Source organism: Convolutriloba macropyga, chromosome 1, assembly GCF_964194025.1.
Source record: "Convolutriloba macropyga chromosome 1, txConMacr16.3, whole genome shotgun sequence".
Classification (NCBI taxonomy): Eukaryota; Metazoa; Xenacoelomorpha; order Acoela; family Convolutidae; genus Convolutriloba; species Convolutriloba macropyga.
The window spans coordinates 52518926-52539906 of record NC_134468.1 but is presented as its reverse complement, the minus strand read 5'-3'; the positions used below and the strand labels follow the sequence as shown (position 1 = coordinate 52539906).

At 35.9% G+C, this 20981-nt stretch overlaps 1 protein-coding gene across 1 annotated transcript in view; it reads left to right on the top strand.

Moving 5' to 3' along the window:
• LOC142340273 (dnaJ homolog subfamily A member 1-like) overlaps nucleotides 1-20981 on the top strand; it is a 99739-nt gene that overhangs the window by 19723 nt on the left and 59035 nt on the right. The window contains exon 4 of the mRNA XM_075390851.1: nucleotides 10750-10977. Within this exon, the coding sequence (XP_075246966.1) occupies nucleotides 10750-10977 (228 nt within the window). The remainder of the gene's footprint in view (nucleotides 1-10749; nucleotides 10978-20981) is intronic.

Genomic DNA, 20981 nt, shown 5'->3' with positions numbered 1-20981 from the left:
TTTTGTAAATCTTTTTCTTTTGCCTTTATTGGTTAATTATCGTGTTTCTGTCGTATGTTGGGCTGTCACTAAGTGACTAGAAAAAATTTGAAGCTAAATTGCTGGGACCTAACAATTTCTAGTAAATATGGTCATCTTATGTGCTCAATGATCTTTTGTCTTCGTCTTTTTTAATTTAATTTGGCTGTCATCGAGGATTTTCTCTTGTTTGGAGACTTTCTTTAATGATAGCTAAGCAATTTGTGGTGGTGAGGAAAAAGGCATTGAATAAATTTAAGGCTTCATCCATATCAACTGCGCAGTTGTTCTTTGTTTCCTTCAATCTATTATTTAATCTGGTCAGATATTCAGATAAGTTTGTGTCTATTATAAACTGAGATCAAAAGGCTAAATACTTCATGACGTATGTTTTATTGACGTAAGCGCACCTCGATCGTTGGTTCATCTTTCTAAGAGTAATTTGTGTTGTGCTCTTTTTGTCGTAGATTGAGGTGAAAAGTTGATACCTGTCATTGATTCGTTGATGTGCGTACCTTGAAATGTTTTAGATTCAATTGGTTTTTAAAGAGCAACTGCGTAATTCGCGAACTTTCTTTTCATGTTTCTCAAAAAAGGAAAGAAAAACTGTTGAGAGATCTTTTTGATGAAAGATAAATCCCACACTAAAAATGGGCTCGCGGCTATGGTGCTTATCCGATTGTTTATTATGTAATTCACCCTTAATGGATAAAAGTAGAGTGGGTACTACTATCCATTGCTTTTGCTTCTTTCTCCTAACAAATATACAAACAAAGGAATTTTAAGAAAACATGCCTACTAAGGAAAATGTATTGTTTGTGTCACACGAGGCAATCAATTTCGAACGGAGGATTAAGTATTATTAATCTTTTGGTGGGGTATTTTGAGATGCTGAAATGAATGTGGTTGGTCTGTTCGGGATTATGTAAATGAGGCATTCAAATGATCCGCTCGGTTTGGATTAAGTCAATATTTGAGCCCAATTGGCGATGTCTGATTAGTAAAGAACTGCCGTTTCAAGCTGTTGCCAATGCTTGAAAAAAGTTCCCACAACTTACCGAGTTAAATTCGGTAACAAGTCATTTGCATGCAAATTAGCTCTGAATCAATAATCCAAATAGACTGGTAGGGTATGAAGTGAAGTTACATATGATAGGTTGAAGCCATTCGTTTTCTCACATTTTGAGTTCTGTATCGCTATTTGGTTAAAAAATGACTTCTGAACTCACTTATGGAACTGAGTGGAAGTTATGGAAGGGCAATAGTGTGCATCTAAGTAGTGCCAAACGTATATGCCCTAATTACTGAGTAATAGAGTCTTGAGTTGTAATGTCGAATAATAATTTTTAAAAAGCTTCATTAGGGCTTTTTCCTTGTAGAGCAAATGTGTCTCATAAAAATGACAGTGCGAATCTAACCCAAAAGTCTAGTGGTCTATTAAAAAGCGGGTGGTTGATCTATCAATCTTATTTCTTTAGTTGTTTCAATTGATAGTAGGCCACAAGCGTCTATCGCGGCTATTTTCCGGCAATCTGCCGGCTATGTTTTTCTAGGAAGTAGTTTTGTTCATGCGGCAGTTTGATCTAAAAGCAAAAGTGCGAAAAGCTGTCATGGTGTGCAGATATTTGCTGAGCGAAGGAAGTTTGTTGATCATGCGCTGCGATCAGTGATTGAGTTTTTGACTTTGAAAAGTGGCAAAATGGAACATATAGATAACCGTGTGTAGCCGTTTTTTTCGTCCAATTGGCACCTTTATTTTTTTTCTGTGGAAATAATTTTAGTAGATGCTGTTGTAAAATGTTACGTTCTGAAATTAGCACCACAGTGTTTCTGGGAGCCTACCGATGCGTTTGAAGTGATAGGAACCAGTAGCGGCAGATAATAAAAAGATAAAAATTAGGAAACGTACATATTTCCTTTTTTATCTTTTTTTTCAATGGTTTCTTCATTTTTAGAACATCTTGGAAAATTGGTGCATTTGCCACTGTTTTGATATTCATGAAATTAACGCCTTTTTCTATCGTGAACTATCTTTGTTTCTATAAAATTGCATACATGATAATCCAATTTTGGTTGTTTTAGTCCATTTTTTCCCGGTTTTTGTTTGCATTTTTTAGTTACTACAAAAAATTTTTCGCACCTCCATGTTTTGATTTCGTTTAAAATAGGAAAGTCAATTTTATCTTTTAATAATAAGGTCATTTTTGGCATTTACTCTTTGAAATTTGGTGAAAATGTTTTGATAAGGAAAATTTAACACTTTTCGCTATTTGTTTTAATGTTTCAAATCTTTGAACTATGTTTTACTTCTTTTATATGTACAGGAAAATGGCTTTGTTTTTCTTCTAGGCATCGAATGCTAAATAATGAAATGTTTTTGTTTGTTCTAGCATGCGTAATTCCAGCATTTTATAGTTTCATTTGCCCTGGCTTTAGCAGTTGTTTAAAAAAATTAAATGTTTTTAAGCCTGGTTCTGAGATGTTTCCATTTTTTTGTTTGCAGTTCACTTCATTTAAAATGTTGCAGCAATGAGATTTTGCTGGAACTCCATTTATAAGTTTCTATAATGTGCATTTCTTCATGTCTTCACTAATCACAGTCTGAGAAGATTCTATTCTCCTTTAACAAGCGCATGCTTACTTGGCTCTAGTCAGTTTTCAGATAAATTGTACACTATGTGTATACTTGTATACTTTTGACTCCGGCATTCTTTGCATATCTTGTCGTAACAATTGAAGTTTTTGTTCAGTGTTTTGTCGGTTAGTCCTGTAGAATTGGGTGAGTCTACTTCGCGTAGTAATTTGTGTTGTGCTCTTTTTGTCGTAGATTGAGGTGAAAAGTTGATACCTGTCATTGATTCCTTGATGTGCGTACCTTGAAATGTTTTAGATTCAATTGGTTTTTAAAGAGCAACTGCGTAATTCGAGAACTTTCTTTTCATGTTTCTCAAAAAAGGAAAGAAAAACTGTTGAGAGATCTTTTTGATGAAAGATAAATCCCACTTTAAAAATGGGCTCGCGGCTATGGTGCTTATCCGATTGTTTATTATGTAATTCACCCTTAATGGATAAAAGTAGAGTGGGTACTACTATCCATTGCTTTTGCTTCTTTCTCCTAACAAATATACAAACAAAGGAATTTTAAGAAAACATGCCTACTATGGAAAATGTATTGTTTGTGTCACACGAGGCAATCAATTTCGAACGGAGGATTAAGTATTATTAATCTTTTGGTGGGGTATTTTGAGATGCTGAAATGAATGTGGTTGGTCTGTTCGGGATTATGTAAATGAGGCATTCAAATGATCCGCTCGGTTTGGATTAAGTCAATATTTGAGCCCAATTGGCGATGTCTGATTAGTAAAGAACTGCCGTTTCAAGCTGTTGCCAATGCTTGAAAAAAGTTCCCACAACTTACCGAGTTAAATTCGGTAACAAGTCATTTGCATGCAAATTAGCTCTGAATCAATAATCCAAATAGACTGGTAGGGTATGAAGTGAAGTTACATATGATAGGTTGAAGCCATTCGTTTTCTCACATTTTAAGTTCTGTATCGCTATTTGGTTCGATGAATTATACCTTGCTAGTTTTTCCAAGTTCGTGCAAACTGCTTAGAGAAATTATGAATTCGATTGATGAAATTGTCCATCAATGCTTTGCAACATACTGTTGAAGACAATCGCGTGAACTAATTGAGGCATAAAATTTAGGTTATGGTTTATTGGAAAATTAGTATCAAACAAAATAGTTTCAATTAACGCGCCGAAGCATCAGTTAAAATAGTATGTCTAGGGAAACGTCTCAGTGTTCTGTTTTGCATCGTCTCGGCATTATAAAGTGGTTCCTCTTATGCTAATAACGTTAAATTCGTCGAAAATTATAATGAGGCCAAGTATGTACCGCAAAACTTATTTACTCTATTTGCATTAACGTCTATCAGTTTTCGTGATGAGGAAATGAAAACGTTAATTGGCAATAATGCTCTATGTATAAAACGAAATCTCCACGAGTTCTTTTTGCGAGAAATTAGGAACCAGTAGCGGCAGATAATTATCAGAGTTAAGGGCGTTTTATAAATTTTTTAATAATAAGCGAAGCAATGACTGGGTCTATTATTGGCTTTTTTAAGTTTTTAACGACTCGAAGTATTGGATTTCGGTAGATGTTTTTGTTCTTTTTAATTGCTCTCGAAGAGAAGCAATTATTGTAAACGTGTACGTGTTTTTCATGCAAAATTTTTGCTTGACCGCTTTTGGACTTTTACGCATCTAACTTTCTGCGTTGTGCGTGAAATTGTGAGTTCTCTCTCACTCACAATTTCAAGCAGCTGAACTCAATTGTCCGCAATTTAATACTAAAAGTCAAATGATAAGTTCGCCGAAACTGGGGCCGTTTTTCCTATTTAAATTTTAATTGTGGTATATATTCCCTCTAATGAGGTTATTTGAAGCCCCTAGTGATTTTTTAGTGCCATTCAGTCCCCCCCCCGGACTGAAGCAGGCTGCAATTGATTAGAGCTCCCACCAGTCGCTAGAGAGCAATTCTTACGACGTTAGTCAGCTATGTTTAATAGCCGCATCAGCAATTCCAGGCGGCTATTATTGCGCTCCTAATTTTAATCGTCTAACGGATTTTTGTTTCTTCTTACCCTGACTTCTTGGAATTGACTTTTGTGTTACTTCTACTGCTTTGCAGTTAAAATTTGTGTTCGTGACGTCATTTCTGCTTTTATGTGAATTGCGTGATTTACCTCACTCAAAAAAATGACTTCTGAACTCACTTATGGAACTGAGTGGAAGTTATGGAAGGGCAATAGTGTGCATCTAAGTAGTGCCAAACGTATATGCCCTAATTACTGAGTAAGAGAGTCTTGAGTTGTAATGTCGAATAATAATTTTAAAAAAGCTTCATTAGGGCTTTTTCCTTGTAGAGCAAATGTGTCTCATAAAAATGACAGTGCGAATCTAACCCAAAAGTCTAGTGGTCTATTAAAAAGCGGGTGGTCTATCTATCAATCTTATTTCTTTAGTTGTTTCAATTGATAGTAGGCCACAAGCGTCTATCGCGGCTATTTTCCGGCAATCTGCCGGCTATGTTTTTCTAGGAAGTAGTTTTGTTCATGCGGCAGTTTGATCTAAAAGCAAAAGTGCGAAAAGCTGTCATGGTGTGCAGATATTTGCTGAGCGAAGGAAGTTTGTTGATCATGCGCTGCGATCAGTGATTGAGTTTTTGACTTTGAAAAGTGGCAAAATGGAACATATAGATAACCGTGTGTAGCCGTTTTTTTCGTCCAATTGGCACCTTCTTTATTTTTTTTCTGTGGAAATAATTTTAGTAGATGCTGTTGTAAAATGTTACGTTCTGAAATTAGCACCACAGTGTTTCTGGGAGCCTACCGATGCGTTTGAAGTGATAGGAACCAGTAGCGGCAGATAATAAAAAGATAAAAATTAGGAAACGTACATATTTCCTTTTTTATCTTTTTTTTTCAATGGTTTCTTCATTTTTAGAACATCTTGGAAAATTGGTGCATTTGCCACTGTTTTGATATTCATGAAATTAACGCCTTTTTCTATCGTGAACTATCTTTGTTTCTATAAAATTGCATACATGATAATCCAATTTTGGTTGTTTTAGTCCATTTTTTCCCGGTTTTTGTTTGCATTTTTTAGTTACTACAAAAAATTTTTTGCACCTCCATGTTTTGATTTCGTTTAAAATAGGAAAGTCAATTTTATCTTTTAATAATAAGGTCATTTTTGGCATTTACTCTTTGAAATTTGGTGAAAATGTTTTGATAAGGAAAATTTAACACTTTTCGCTATTTGTTTTAATGTTTCAAATCTTTGAACTATGTTTTACTTCTTTTATGTGTACAGGAAAATGGCTTTGTTTTTCTTCTAGGCATCGAATGCTAAATAATGAAAGGTTTTTGTTTGTTCTAGCATGCGTAATTCCAGCATTTTATAGTTTCATTTGCCCTGGCTTTAGCAGTTGTTTAAAAAAATTAAATGTTTTTAAGCCTGGTTCTGAGATGTTTCCATTTTTTTGTTTGCAGTTCACTTCATTTAAAATGTTGCAGCAATGAGATTTTGCTGGAACTCCATTTATAAGTTTCTATAATGTGCATTTCTTCATGTCTCCACTAATCACAGTCTGAGAAGATTCTATTCTCCTTTAACAAGCGCATGCTTACTTGGCTCTAGTCAGTTTTCAGATAAATTGTACACTATGTGTATACTTGTATACTTTTGACTCCGGCATTCTTTGCATATCTTGTCGTAACAATTGAAGTTTTTGTTCAGTGTTTTGTCGGTTAGTCCTGTAGAATTGGGTGAGTCTACTTCGCGTAGTAATTTGTGTTGTGCTCTTTTTGTCGTAGATTGAGGTGAAAAGTTGATACCTGTCATTGATTCCTTGATGTGCGTACCTTGAAATGTTTTAGATTCAATTGGTTTTTAAAGAGCAACTGCGTAATTCGAGAACTTTCTTTTCATAGTTCTCAAAAAAGGAAAGAAAAACTGTTGAGAGATCTTTTTGATGAAGGATAAATCCCACTTTAAAAATGGGCTCGCGGCTATGGTGCTTATCCGATTGTTTATTATGTAATTCACCCTTAATGGATAAAAGTAGAGTGGGTACTACTATCCATTGCTTTTGCTTCTTTCTCCCAACAAATATACAAACAAAGGAATTTTAAGAAAACATGCCTACTAAGGAAAATGTTTTGTTTGTGTCACACGAGGCAATCAATTTCGAACGGAGGATTAAGTATTATTAATCTTTTGGTGGGTTATTTTGAGATGCTGAAATGAATGTGGTTGGTCTTTTCGGGATTATGTAAATGAGGCATTCAAATGATCCGCTCGATTTGGATTAAGTCAATATTTGAGCCCAATTGGCGATGTCTGATTAGTAAAGAACTGCCGTTTCAAGCTGTTGCCAATGCTTGAAAAAAGTTCCCACAACTTACCGAGTTAAATTCGGTAACAAGTCATTTGCATGCAAATTAGCTCTGAATCAATAATCAAAGTAGACTGGTAGGGTATGAAGTGAAGTTACATATGATAGGTTGAAGCCATTCGTTTTCTCACATTTTAAGTTCTGTATCGCTATTTGGTTCGATGAATTATACCTTGCTAGTTTTTCCAAGTTCGTGCAAACTGCTAAGAGAAATTATGAATTCGATTGATGAAATTGTCCATCAATGCTTTGCAACATACTGTTGAAGACAATCGCGTGAACTAATTGAGGCATAAATTTTAAGTTATGGTTTATTGGAAAATTAGTATCAAACAAAATATTTTCAATTAACGCGCGGAAGCATCAGTTAAAATAGTATGTCTAGGGAAACGTCTCAGTGTTCTGTTTTGCATCGTCTCGGCATTATAAAGTGGTTCCTCTTATGCTAATAACGTTAAATTCGTCGAAAATTATAATGAGGCCAAGTATCTACTGCAAAACTTATTTACTCTATTTGCATTAACGTCTATCAGTTTTCGTGATGAGGAAATGAAAACGTTAATTGGCAATAATGCTCTATGTATAAAACGAAATCTCCACGAGTTCTTTTTGCGAGAAATTAGGAACCAGTAGCGGCAGATAATTATCAGAGTTAAGGGCGTTTTATAAATTTTTTAATAAAAAGCGAAGCAATAGTTGGGTCTTTTATTGGCTTTTTCAAGTTTTTAACGACTCGAAGTATTGGATTTCGGTAGATGTTTTTGTTCTTTTTAATTGCTCTCGAAGAGAAGCAATTATTGTAAACGTGTACGTCTTTTTCATGCAAAATTTTTGCTTGACCGCTTTTGGACTTTAACGCCTCTAACTTTCTGCGTTGTGCGTGAAATTGTGAGTTCTCTCTCACTCACAATTTCAAGCAGCTGAACTCAATTGTCCGCAATTTAATGCTAAAAGTCAAATGATAAGTTCGCCGAAACTGGGGTCGTTTTTCCTATTTAAATCTTAATTGTATATATTCCCTCTAATGAGGTTATTTGAAGCCCCTAGTGATTTTTTAGTGCCATTCAGTCCCCCCCGACTGAAGCAGGCTGCAATTGATTAGAGCTCCCACCAGTCGCTAGAGAGCAATTCTTACGACGTTTGTCGGCTATGTTTAATAGCCGCATCAGCAATTCCAGGCGGCTATTATTGCGCTCCTAATTTTAATCGTCTAACGGATTTTTGTTTCTTCTTACCCTGACTTCTTGGAATTGACTTTTGTGTGACTTATACTGCTTTGCAGTTAAAGTTTGTGTTCGTGACGTCATTTCTGCTTTTATGTGAAATGCGTGATTTACTTCACTCAAAAAAATGACTTCTGAACTCACTTATGGAACTGAGTGGAAGTTATGGAAGGTCAATAGTGTGCATCTAAGTAATGCCAAACGTATATGCCCTAATTACTGAGTAATAGAGTCTTGAGTTGTAATGTCGAATAATAATTTTTAAAAAGCTTCATTAGGGCTTTTTCCTTGTAGAGCAAATGTGTCTCATAAAAATGACAGTGCGAATCTAACCCAAAAGTCTAGTGGTCTATTAAAAAGCGGGTGGTCGATCTATCAATCTTATTTCTTTAGTTGTTTCAATTGATAGTAGGCCACAAGCGTCTATCGCGGCTATTTTCCGGCAATCTGCCGGCTATGTTTTTCTAGGAAGTAGTTTTGTTCATGCGGCAGTTTGATCTAAAAGCAAAAGTGCGAAAAGCTGTCATGGTGTGCAGATATTTGCTGAGCGAAGGAAGTTTGTTGATCATGCGCTGCGATCAGTGATTGAGTTTTTGACTTTGAAAAGTGGCAAAATGGAACATATAGATAACCGTGTGTAGCCGTTTTTTTCGTCCAATTGGCACCTTCTTTATTTTTTTTCTGTGGAAATAATTTTAGTAGATGCTGTTGTAAAATGTTACGTTCTGAAATTAGCACCACAGTGTTTCTGGGAGCCTACCGATGCGTTTGAAGTGATAGGAACCAGTAGCGGCAGATAATAAAAAGATAAAAATTAGGAAACGTACATATTTCCTTTTTTATCTTTTTTTTCAATGGTTTCTTCATTTTTAGAACATCTTGGAAAATTGGTGCATTTGCCACTGTTTTGATATTCATGAAATTAACGCCTTTTTCTATCGTGAACTATCTTGGTTTCTATAAAATTGCATACATGATAATCCAATTTTGGTTGTTTTAGTCCATTTTTTCCCGGTTTTTGTTTGCATTTTTTAGTTACTACAAAAAATTTTTCGCACCTCCATGTTTTGATTTCGTTTAAAATAGGAAAGTCAATTTTATCTTTTAATAATAAGGTCATTTTTGGCATTTACTCTTTGAAATTTGGTGAAAATGTTTTGATAAGGAAAATTTAACACTTTTCGCTATTTGTTTTAATGTTTCAAATCTTTGAACTATGTTTTACTTCTTTTATATGTACAGGAAAATGGCTTTGTTTTTCTTCTAGGCATCGAATGCTAAATAATGAAATGTATTTGTTTGTTCTAGCATGCGTAATTCCAGCATTTTATAGTTTCATTTGCCCTGGCTTTAGCAGTTGTTTAAAAAAATTAAATGTTTTTAAGCCTGGTTCTGAGATGTTTCCATTTTTTTGCTTGCAGTCCACTTCATTTAAAATGTTGCAGCAATGAGATTTTGCTGGAACTCCATTTATAAGTTTCTATAATGTGCATTTCTTCATGTCTCCACTAATCACAGTCTGAGAAGATTCTATTCTCCTTTAAAAAGCGCATGCTTACTTTGCTCTAGTCAGTTTTCAGATAAATTGTACACTATGTGTATACTTGTATACTTTTGACTCCGGCATTCTTTGCATATCTTGCCGTAACAATTGAAGTCTTTGTTCAGTGTTTTGTCGGTTCGTCCTGTAGAATTGGGTGAGTCTACTTCGCTCTTATCTTTAAAGCCGTAAAAAGGACCTTAAGTAGGTCTGTCTGCTTCAGTAGCAAGTATTTAACAAAGAAATTGCATGGAATTTTCGTCCAGTTGAAACAAAAGTGTCGATTTGATTCGTCGACCTTTTGATCCCCCCCGTGTCTTCATTAATTTGCAATTATTGATAAGTTTGAAGAAGTCAATGTTTGCCGCTTGCTAAATTCTCACCACGCGTCGCAATTGTCTGTTTTTTTCGTCATTTCTTATCTTTGTCAAATTTAATTTTTTCAGAAAAAGTGAACCAGGGGAAAAGGCTTGTGATTAGACGTGGCTCTTTTCTGTTATTGCCCCCTCGCACTTATATATGTAATTTCACATTGTTCTCATCTCCTTCACTCACATATAATTAAACACAAACGGCATTTTCAATATAATGATGCAGCGAAGTTTTGAAATTAACGCGTATGTAAGAAATTACTATTTGCAGATGTAAATATTACCGTTATCAAAACAATAATAGATACGTAACGAAAATTGAAAAATTGCGTGTCTGGGGTTACACGCAGATTGTCTATATAAGGCTTTGGCAAACAGTAAAGAGCATAGAAATTTAGCATGGTTAACATTTTTTTAACTAAGGAAATCGTGATATTGGACAAAAATTCTCTGTTCTTGCTGTCATGGTCTGAGCATTTGACAATTAAATTATCATCGGGTTTTTCAATTTCATCTGATTATGGGACGCATGTCTGTCAACTTTTTGCTTCATCTCTTTTTGCTATATTTTAAATATTATTTGCAAAATGGTCCCGGCGTAGTGTTGATAAATGGAGTGCTATATTTTGACAGGAAAAGGAACAACAAAAGAGGGTGCCGAGAAGGACTGTTCAGCGTGCAACGGAACAGGTGTCTTCACCCAAATCAGACAGATGGGTCCCATGATCCAGCAGATGCGGAGTGCGTGTGGCCAGTGCAACCAGACAGGCAAGATCATAGACCCTAAGTTCAGGTGTCCCACGTGCAATGGAAAAAAGAGAGTGAGGGAGAAAAAGATTCTCGAGATATCCGTCGACAGAGGTCAGTAGATACTTCATTTCCAGTAGATATATGTGAGTAAGCGCGGGGGGGGGGGGGGGGTAAAGGGACGTACCTATGTAAAGATTGTAAAGATTATGTATAGCCTTCATTTTCCGAAGCCTTCATTTTCATCGATTTTCCGAAGTCGTACCTAAAAAAGAGCGAGAACAATAGACCTGTCAACTTATCTTCTTAATTACCCCCAGGGAAATGCCTCCAGTTGCGATAATTGTTTTTCCTCTCTAATGCATTTCTTTTGTTATAGCTATTTATTAAAATCTAACTGTAGAACCATGTTTTCATTTGCGCATATTTTTTTGCAAAATATTTATCAGTTTTTAGGTTTTTAATGGAGTTGTGTCTTGAATAATTTCAAAATATAAGAAATTCTGGAAACAATGTTTTTAGAAGTTTTCATTTTTTTTTCAATTCAAGTTTTTTTTTTGCATTTGCTATGTTGTCAAAACATAATTAGCAAGTAAGAAAAAGAAATTGCACCCTTCTTGGGTGGTTTTTGTTTTTTTCGGATGATAATATTCTAATACTCAATTAAAACGTTTTTTAAACGCTGATTTCAATGAAATTTTTTACACCACCGAAAAACATTCTTGAAAATTTGTTTTATTGTAGTTTCAGATTCTTAAACCACAAACTAAGTTTTGTTTTGGTGAAAATGTACGGTACAGTGAACAATTTTAACAATAAAAATGACGCGGTTTGGTTTTTCCGAAGTTTCAGTTTCTGACAAATGAAACCACAATTTTCTTTGGAGCTATGTGTAACTACAGTGTAAATACAGTACATCTTCATAGGGTGATTGTTAACGTAGAGTCCAATGGTGATAATTAATAGCCGCCGTCAGCCTCTCAAACGGCTATTATTTAGGCGCTCTCCTTTTTTAATTCGCTTTACTTTTTGTTCACGTTTTTTGTTTTGCAAGTCACGATTTTTAGACGTTTGACTTCTGACTTTCTTCACTCACTGTTTCAACTAAATGGATTTTAAATTCTTTTATGTAGTTAATGACGTAGTATAGTGAATACGGTCAAAATCGAAAGAGCAAAATCAAAAGAGACGGGAAAAGACCTTGAGAATTAAGTTATCAAAGTTCATTAGAGTGTTTGCTAGCTGATATCGGTATTAAGCTGATTAGCTTTAAGTTTATAAGCTCAATTAAGTATAGTTTTAGAATCTAACTGAAACGGCACGCCAAATTAGAAGACTTTTTGACGCTGAACAAAAAACAAAAAAAATCACTCAATTTGTCTTCTTTGTTCTGTTTCAATCGCTATGTGCATCAAGCGCGTCAAAGGGGGCTATTTTCCGGCAATCTGTCGGCTATGTTTTCAAAGTCGACAAAATATGGCGAGTTTGCATCTTGCTGAACTTGCAGTCTCTGAAACCTGAAACCAATTTTTTTGTGTTGTGTGCCAATATATTTTTATATGGTGTTTTTGGACGTGACATACAATGATGACAATAATTATGTTGAAGAAGGATGCTGTGTTTGTTGTTGGGGATTTTTATTGAAAAACAATTGATTCTCAATTCACCCAATTTCTATCCAAAAACTACCCAACTCCTGCCAAAAACCACACGATTCCTGGCGAAAGATACCCAATTCTTGCAAAAAATACCAGATTGTGGCTGAAAAGTACCCAATTCTTGCCAAAAATACCCAATTGTTGCCCAAAAATTACACAATTCTCACCCAAAAATTATTGCCAAAAAAGGCCAGATTCTAGTAAAAATATATAGTTCTTGCCAAAAAACGCCTCGTTTTGTCAAAATGGAGCCTATTGTTAAAATATCCCATTATTTGCAAAAAACACTAATTCTCTCGGATAATTACGCAATTTTACCAAGAATCACTCAATTTAAAAAAAATAACTTTATCAAAACTTTACCTAAATTCGACCAAATTAACTAAATTCCCTAAATTAACACTTTTATTATAAATTCTCCAAATTCCTCTCAATTGCACCAATTTGAACTGAAATTACGGATTTTAATGAAAGGTTAGCCGCTGTTTATTAGATTTTGAACCAATGCAGACAATATATTTCCAATATAACCACAACTTTGAGAAAAATCAAACCCTTTAACCAATTTTACCCAATTTTTTACCAAAAAAACAAATTGTTTTTAATACCACCTTTTTTCCATACTTAAACTCAAACAACCCATTATCTTCCTGGATATACAAAAGTTTCCAAGTGTTATCAAAAATTATACAATTTCAATAAACTCTTATGCATAGAGATTATGTTTAGTTGTTCTTTGACACCTTTGCAGGGGTGTATCTATGTATTAACGACTTGAGTGTGCGTGTGCCATTTCAATACAATAAAATTGAATTAATAAATCGTTTAATTAGCGTAGATTCATCAAGTTTCCCTTCATTGCACAAATTTCAGCATGTGCCGTTTTGCAAAATCACATTTGTTTAATTAAAAACGTACATTTGAATTTTTTTTTAATTTTCCAATTTTGCTCAAATTATTCGCCAAAGTTTATCAAACTTTAATAACTTCCTACCCAAATTCGAACCAGTTCACCTATTATTTTATTCAATAGGCTAGTATTTTTTCATCAATTATGCAAAATTTGATCAAAATGCTTACCAATTTTACCCCCTTTTACCCCCTTTTATTGAAACTTATTAATTGCTCTCAAACGAAGTTTGTAGCAATTATATTAGTCCTGTCGGTCTTTTTTATGCGATTTTTCGCTTGACCGATTTTTCGTCTGACGCCTTTGACTTTTCGTACTCACAAACGGGATAAACAGGTAGCGACCAGCGGGCATTAAGTGCTCTTAGAGCCTTTCAGCACTATTTCAGCTCTAACTGTTTTGGAGACTTATACTTATGTTTTGAAGGGCGGTTCTTAGACGTTGAAGACCACTCCGCTTTTGACCCCCCCCACACTATTGCCCCCATCCCCCGCGATGTTACCCTCCACCCCACTGTTGCACCACTCCCTTCCTTCCACCATCAGCCCTCGGTGCACCCCCCCCCCCCCCCCTCCGTTCCTAGCTACTGACGAACAACCGCTCGCTAAAAACACGCAATATACTATTTTGCACTATTTTTTCAAGCTTTTGATATTGTTTTGAGTTTTATTAGCTCTAGGTGTCCAGGAACCTCCTCTAGGTTTTCATAATATGTTACTGCTTAGTTTTTAGTGGTAATGGAATTGTTTCAACATTTTAACATCACGAATTTCAGCATTTTTTTTTGACAAAACGTCCCATTTTTTTCAAATTTTTTGATATTTATTTTTCCAGAACACAAAATGACAGAACACAAAATAATGCTAAGTCAAGAGACTTATATAGAAAAATTAACAGATAAGTATAAAATGAGTGATTGTAGAACACTGGAAACACTTTTCGATGTTAGTTCAAAACTTTCGAAATTTAATTCACCAGAAATAGGAAGCAAAGAGTATAAAGAAATGCAGTCGTGTGATTATTGGGGAATAGTAGGATGTTTAAAGTATTTAGCGTTTACTACCAGACCAGGTATTGCTCAGACAGCTAATATTTTGAGTTCGTTAGTAGAAAATTGAGGAACAAGCATCGGAACGCCGCAAAAGCTTGTCTACCCTACTTGAAGGGTACGAAGTCTGAAAAACTTATTTATAGAAAGTGTGATAAATGAGATCTAGAAGGTTTTTCGGATTCTGACTGGGCTGGTAACTTAGATAGCAGAAAAAGTAAGAGTGATTATTGTTTCAAGCTTGACAATAGTTCAGGAGCCATACGCTGGGCTAGTAAGCCACAAAAGTGCGTATCAACCCCCACAGCTGAAGCTGAACTGAATGCAGTCGTAGGGGCAAATAACGAGGCGTTACACTTAGCAAACCTTTTGAAATGAGCATAGATGTTGAGCAACCCTTACCAAGTTTTGTAGATAATCAAGGATGTATTGCTCATTGTAAGAACTCCTTGAACCATGGCAAGACTAAGCACTTTGCGTTGAAAGTGCATTTCATTCGGAACTTACTCGACACCAGACTCTTAGACCTAAACTACTTGCCTACCGATCGCACGCAGTTAGACACCTTATCAAAAGCTTTGGGGAGAACAAAAATTTCACTTTTCCGTGATGTTCTTCTAGGTTAATGTGATAAAAGGAGTATCAAATGTATAATATTTTTTTGTTTTAATACAAAAAAGTATACTCACTTGCTGATTTACATCTGTGTTTTCGAGAAAACAATGCTAATTTCACGTGCACTTTATACTGATGTTTTCCATAACTATTCCGTTTTTGTCTCTGCGTTCCCATTAACCGATATAAAACATGTAACTGAGGTTGATAATACCTGTAGTGTTGTTGTGCGGGAGGGAAGGCTAGACACCTAATTAATATAGTGCTAAATCAACGCTTTGCGCGGCTCCTAGAGCCTAGCATATTGCTGTAAATTTAGAATACTGTGCGTTTGTACGAAATATTTAAATACGCTGTTGCGATGTTTCATAGGGCAGGCTGACTGTTTCGCCCATTGGGTGGATCATACCTCTGTTTCTGTTTGTTATAAAAAAACAAACTGTTGTTAACTGTGAGTTATGATATGTTGAAGCAACACTTTAGGAGACGCCTTTTTAGTGTCAAGTTCATCAGGAGCTATTTTTAATCGTTTTTCTGGTAATATTTCAATACCAACTGTTTAGTATTTTTCCTTTATGGCCTTAGGTCATAAAAACTGTTGTCACACATTTGACCTGTTTTCGAAAGACACAAAATTTGATTCGTGATCGCTCCCACAGAACTTGAATTTCAAGCCAATTCACTTGAGAGGTACGGGATATTTCTTTGTGGGCTTCTTGATTGCAGTCTAAAAATAATTTGAGTTTAAGCGGTGCGGACTTTTTTTTGTTTATTGATGCAGTTGCCCGCAAGGAACATTACCTATTTCAGTTCACGGTGACTCTTGGCATTTAATCAGTTTAAATGGCTGACAGTGATGCGCAGGCAACAATTAGCCGCTTTCGCTGATGTCCTTTGACAGTGGTGTTGTGCTTACGCATTTACTGCTCTTTATGGAAAGCTAAGTAGAATGAGGAAGAGAAGGATTATTATTATTGCTTTGACCAAATTAGATACGTGCACTCCTTTTGTTTAAAAATAGATAGCACTTTCTGCTCCGTGGAGCGTTATCTTTCTCATGCTGTTGTTTCATTCGGATTTTAATAAGCTACTATCTGACGGGTGACAAAAATACGTCAATGTGGAACTTTAAACAAATAAATCGTTACCCTTTGAACAGACAAAGGTAATACGGAAAGACCAATAGCTGCAAGGCTGAGTAATTAATTAGATTTACCGTTATGGTAAATAAAGAGAGTGATTTAAGTTAATTCAGCCAAAAACCATACTTAACAATCTTCTCGTACGTTAGCATTCATGCCCCTGTAATTAATTGCTCTCAAACGAAGTTTGAAGCAATTATATTAGTCCTGTTGGTCTTTTTTAATGCCATTTTTAGCTTGACCGATTTTTCGTCTGACCCATTTGACTTTTCGTACTCAAAAACGGGATAAGCAGTTAGCGCCCAGCGGGCATTAAGTGCTCTTAGAGCCTTTACGCTCACTAGTATCCAAGTATGCGATTCACAGAAACTGTTTTGGAGACTTATACTTATGGTGTGAAGGGCGGTTCTTCGACTTATCATGAAATGGGCAGAAATTAGTAAAAGGTAATCGAGCCGAAGCTAGATTGTCCTACTATTAAGTGTCTTTGTAATAAGCAAAATTGACACATTTTGTTTGCTTTATTTTTCAGTCGGGAATTGAATCTCTGGTGTATTTTGTTTAATTCTGGCTTTATTGAGTCAAAATTTTGAATATTTAATTGACTGCGCTCAGTGCTACCATAAAGCTCAACTCTTTGAAGTGCAAAACAAACATCGCACTTTAAACCAGTTGTTAAAACCGCCAGTCGAAAAAGGTTAGCCGAAGACCTTGAGATAAGAGTTCGGTTATTGCAGTACCTCTTTTAAGTGTTTTGATTAATAGGAATAGCTGCACAACAATAGCTGGAGCTATTGTTGGCCTTCTCTTGGTTTTTTTTTTACAATTCAAAGAATTTTTACAATTCAAAGAATTTGAACTGTATTGGGGCGCTGTCTTTTTTTAATTAAAGATGGAAGTGGAGCGAAAAAGCGATTAGTTTTGTGGCATGAAACTTTTTCGCTCTAATTTTAAAGTAGAGTGAGAAAACGGTGTTTGAACAAAAATTAGCTTTCTCGCTAGTATTTTGTTGTTCACATGCCGCAATTTCATTTTGATTTTTACTGTTTTTTCGATTTTTTGGATCGGATTTTTTTCTAAATGGTTTTCCCAGTCCATTCATTGTTCATTCTGGGCCTAGTTTTTTGTTTGAACCAAAATTCCTTTTCTCGCTAGTGGTTTTTTGTTCTCATGCGGTATTTTTACTTTGATTTTCTGTTTTTTTTCTGATTTTGGAAATTGTTTTTCCATTTAACTTAGTCTGCTCTAGGTCTAGTTTTTTGTTTAGTCAATGAAAATTCTTTGAATTGTACGTCAGGACTTGTCCTGCTATGTTTTTTTTATTTTGTCGTCGATTTTTGTTCCGACGACATGACGTCACAGCCATTTTAAATGTGCTTTTTGTCCATTCGTTCATGCAATTTCAACTCGTGCGTGCGTGCGTAAGTTATTTTTCGCTCTTAGTGGAGCAAGTTTTTTTGTTCATTCGTGTGATTAAGCTTTTGGGTTACACTTGACTTACCTCACTCTCAAAATTGACTTCCTCACTCTGAAATTGACTTTTCTTCACTTTAATTCAAAGAGATAAGTTCAAGTGAATGTGTGTCCCTCTAAATGAGAGCAGCTAATAGAGCCAGCAAAAACTTACGGCTATTTTCTGACAATATGCCAGCTATGTTTGGTGTTCGCGTTGTTTCCACAAAACCTTAGTTTCGCCCAGTTGGCTACAAAAGTTCCATTCGCTTATTCAACTTTTTGCTCAATATCCTACGCCTCGTAATTTATCGGGTCAATTGTTTTTCATTAAGTGGGATTTCGTCATTGAACTTAGATTGAAGGCTATCCATTTCCTTTCTTACCACCTTTAATTCACAGTTAGAACTACAAAAGAGGATAATGAAAACAGGAGGATGTTTGTTTTAATCAAGTTTTTTTTGTATATTTGTTTGTCTTCTTGTTTTACCTAACTTCTTGTGATTTTGTGTCACTTTAACGGGAAATTTAAATTCAAAGGATAGAGGAGAAAACATGCTATCTGCACAAAAGGGGAATTTCGTTAAAAATACATAACAACAAAAAATGTTATTCGTTGAAATAGACATTTTTTTAAGAAATTTTTTTGTGAAAAGAGATAATTTTATTACACAAATTAAAAAATTTTAAATAGACGAATTTCTCAAAACTTAAAAAAAATGAATGATTTTCTCATTTTAGGTGTTACGAAAATTGTTTGGTAAAGTAGATGATTTCCTCACAAGTTTCTTTTTGTAAAAGTAGATGATTTTCTCTCTTTTTAGGTTTTATGAAAATTTTGTAAAATTTTATTGACGAGAGAAAAGTAAGTGTGCTTTCTGGCGGAAATGGTTAACCTAGAATATTTAGGGTTGGCATAATAAAGTTTGTAGATATGGTTTTATGACGGTCTCTTGATAAGATGTCCAATGTATTTAAGTATGAAGCAAAAACATTGTATCCATATGAATACTTTGAAGATGATTCGATGTATAATAATTGCCGCGTGAAGAAACCTCGTTTCTATGTCGGCTGAAAGCGCTATTTGGTGGTTCACGGAAGCGAAAAATAATTCCTATCAGACTTTGCAACAGGTCTGGTCCAGATAGAAGTTCATAGAAGTCATTTAGGGCCATGCATTGATACTTTGCTGGTGCGTTGCACACTCTTCGGATTTTCTCGGATTTGTGCGGGTTGGTGGCAGGATGATCTGGCAAATACCATTGAAGCTTGTCTCTGCTATCGTTCAGTTCAACTTGTTAAACTTTGCGAACAACATAACCAGCTTTGACGTCAGTATCAATGGTTTCTTGATATCGCTTTTGTAGCCTATCATCTTTCTGTAGGCGTCGATCCAGGGGCTTCATAGCGGAGTAGAAGTTTTTAGTAGTCGCCGTCTGCCTCGCAAACGGCTATTATTTAGGCGCTCTCCCGTTTTTTATTTCGCCTTACCTTTTGATCACGTTTTTTGTTTTACATAAGCCACGATTTTCACGTTTGACTTCTGACTTACTTCACTCACTGTTTCAGCTGAATGAATTTTAAATTCTTTCACGTATTGAATTACGCAATATAGCGAATACGGTCAACGTCAAAAGAGCAAAGTTAAAGTTCATTAGAGTGTTTGCTAGCTGAGTTTGCTACGAGTTTAGTATATTTTTAGAATCTAACTGAAACTGCTCGCCAAATTAGAAACTTTTTGACACTAAAAAAAGAGAAAATTCAGTCAGTTTGTCTCTTCTTTTTTTCTGTTCCAATCTCGATGTACATCAGGCGCGTCAACGGCGGCTATTGTGCGGCAATCTGCCGGCTATGTTTGCGTAATTTCACCTGATCGTCGCTCCCCAAAAGTCCAACTTCATATCTTTCACCATTGAATCGAGTTGTTTGCTCTAAGCTCTTGATTGCTCTCTGTTCATGTTTTGAATGACCCGTGACATCACATTTTTTGAGGCATATGATTTGGTGTCCCACCACTTGCTCAACTGGCTTACTAACTTGTCTTCTGTGATTGAGGTTGCTGTTTTAGCAAGAGTTACTGTTTGCTTTGCTTATAGGGGACCACTTGAGGCCCATCCTATTTTCGACTTCGCTGCCTACGGTGCAGTTTTATCGTCTGACTTCATGAATTCTAATGGTTGATGGATGTCATGACAGTCCTGTCCAAGCTAACTTCATTTAGTTTGTAGCTCTGACTTGACAGGTTCCTCAAATGTGGATCGCGATCTTCCAACCCCTGCAGATCTACAATCTGGTCACCCAACTTCAGTTTTTCTTGAACATAAAATTGCACTGTTGTCAATGGTCGAGACTTCTCGTGTGCTGAAACAGCTATCGGCACTATTTCAGTCTTGTCATCTTGTTATCCGTGGGTTCCTGCTACTGAAAAGGACTCGACCTTGCAGGTGCAGTGTAGACTCGATTGACTTATCCACGAATGAAACTGAGAACCCTGTATCACAAATTGTCAGCACGCTCAGGCTGTGGTTTCCATTCACCAGTTTAATGCACACCACAGAGAGTCCTTCTTGTGTGATGACTGTTGTTAGTGCTGTCGTAGTATCTGAGGCAACTGTCGTAGCGTCCTTTGTCGTCTTCAACAATTGGACACTCTTCAAGTTCTACTTTTGCAATCCTTTGACCGATGGCCGGGTCTCAGGCAGTTGAAACACAGCCTGAACTTCTGCTCATGGTCCATTCGTTAATTCGGCTTCATTGCTTTAATTATTCCGCGACTCCAGATGGTGTCCTGTCCATCTTTGAGTGGACATTCTGAAATCTTTGCTTTGTAAAATCTTCAGCGTTAGATTCGAAACGACTTGTTTTTGGTTTTTCAAGGTTTCCCGGACTTTGTCTGGGCTAACAAGTCTATGTATGAAAGCTGTCAATTCTATCCAATCTCTGAATGCAATCAAGTTGGCTGCCTGTAGTTGATGATCTTGTAGGTGTCGTAGCCACGGCTCTCGGAAAGTTTCTGCGTTGGTGAACTCAGCACTCCCTCCGGTTCCAGGTCAGACTGAAATCCAAGCCGAGTCAAAACGTTATTTGTGTTTATGACTACGTTTGCAAAACGAACAATGCTATTAAAGTCATCGTGTCTTACTGGAGGGTGACTGTATCTTCTTAAGTTGAGCTTCGACTGTTACAATCGGTCTGCCAAAATTTTTGCAGAGAATGTCCCAAGCTTGATAATATGACTGGGAGCTGAAACCCAATCCATCTATTGCAGCTTTTGCCTGACCAGTGAGGCCACT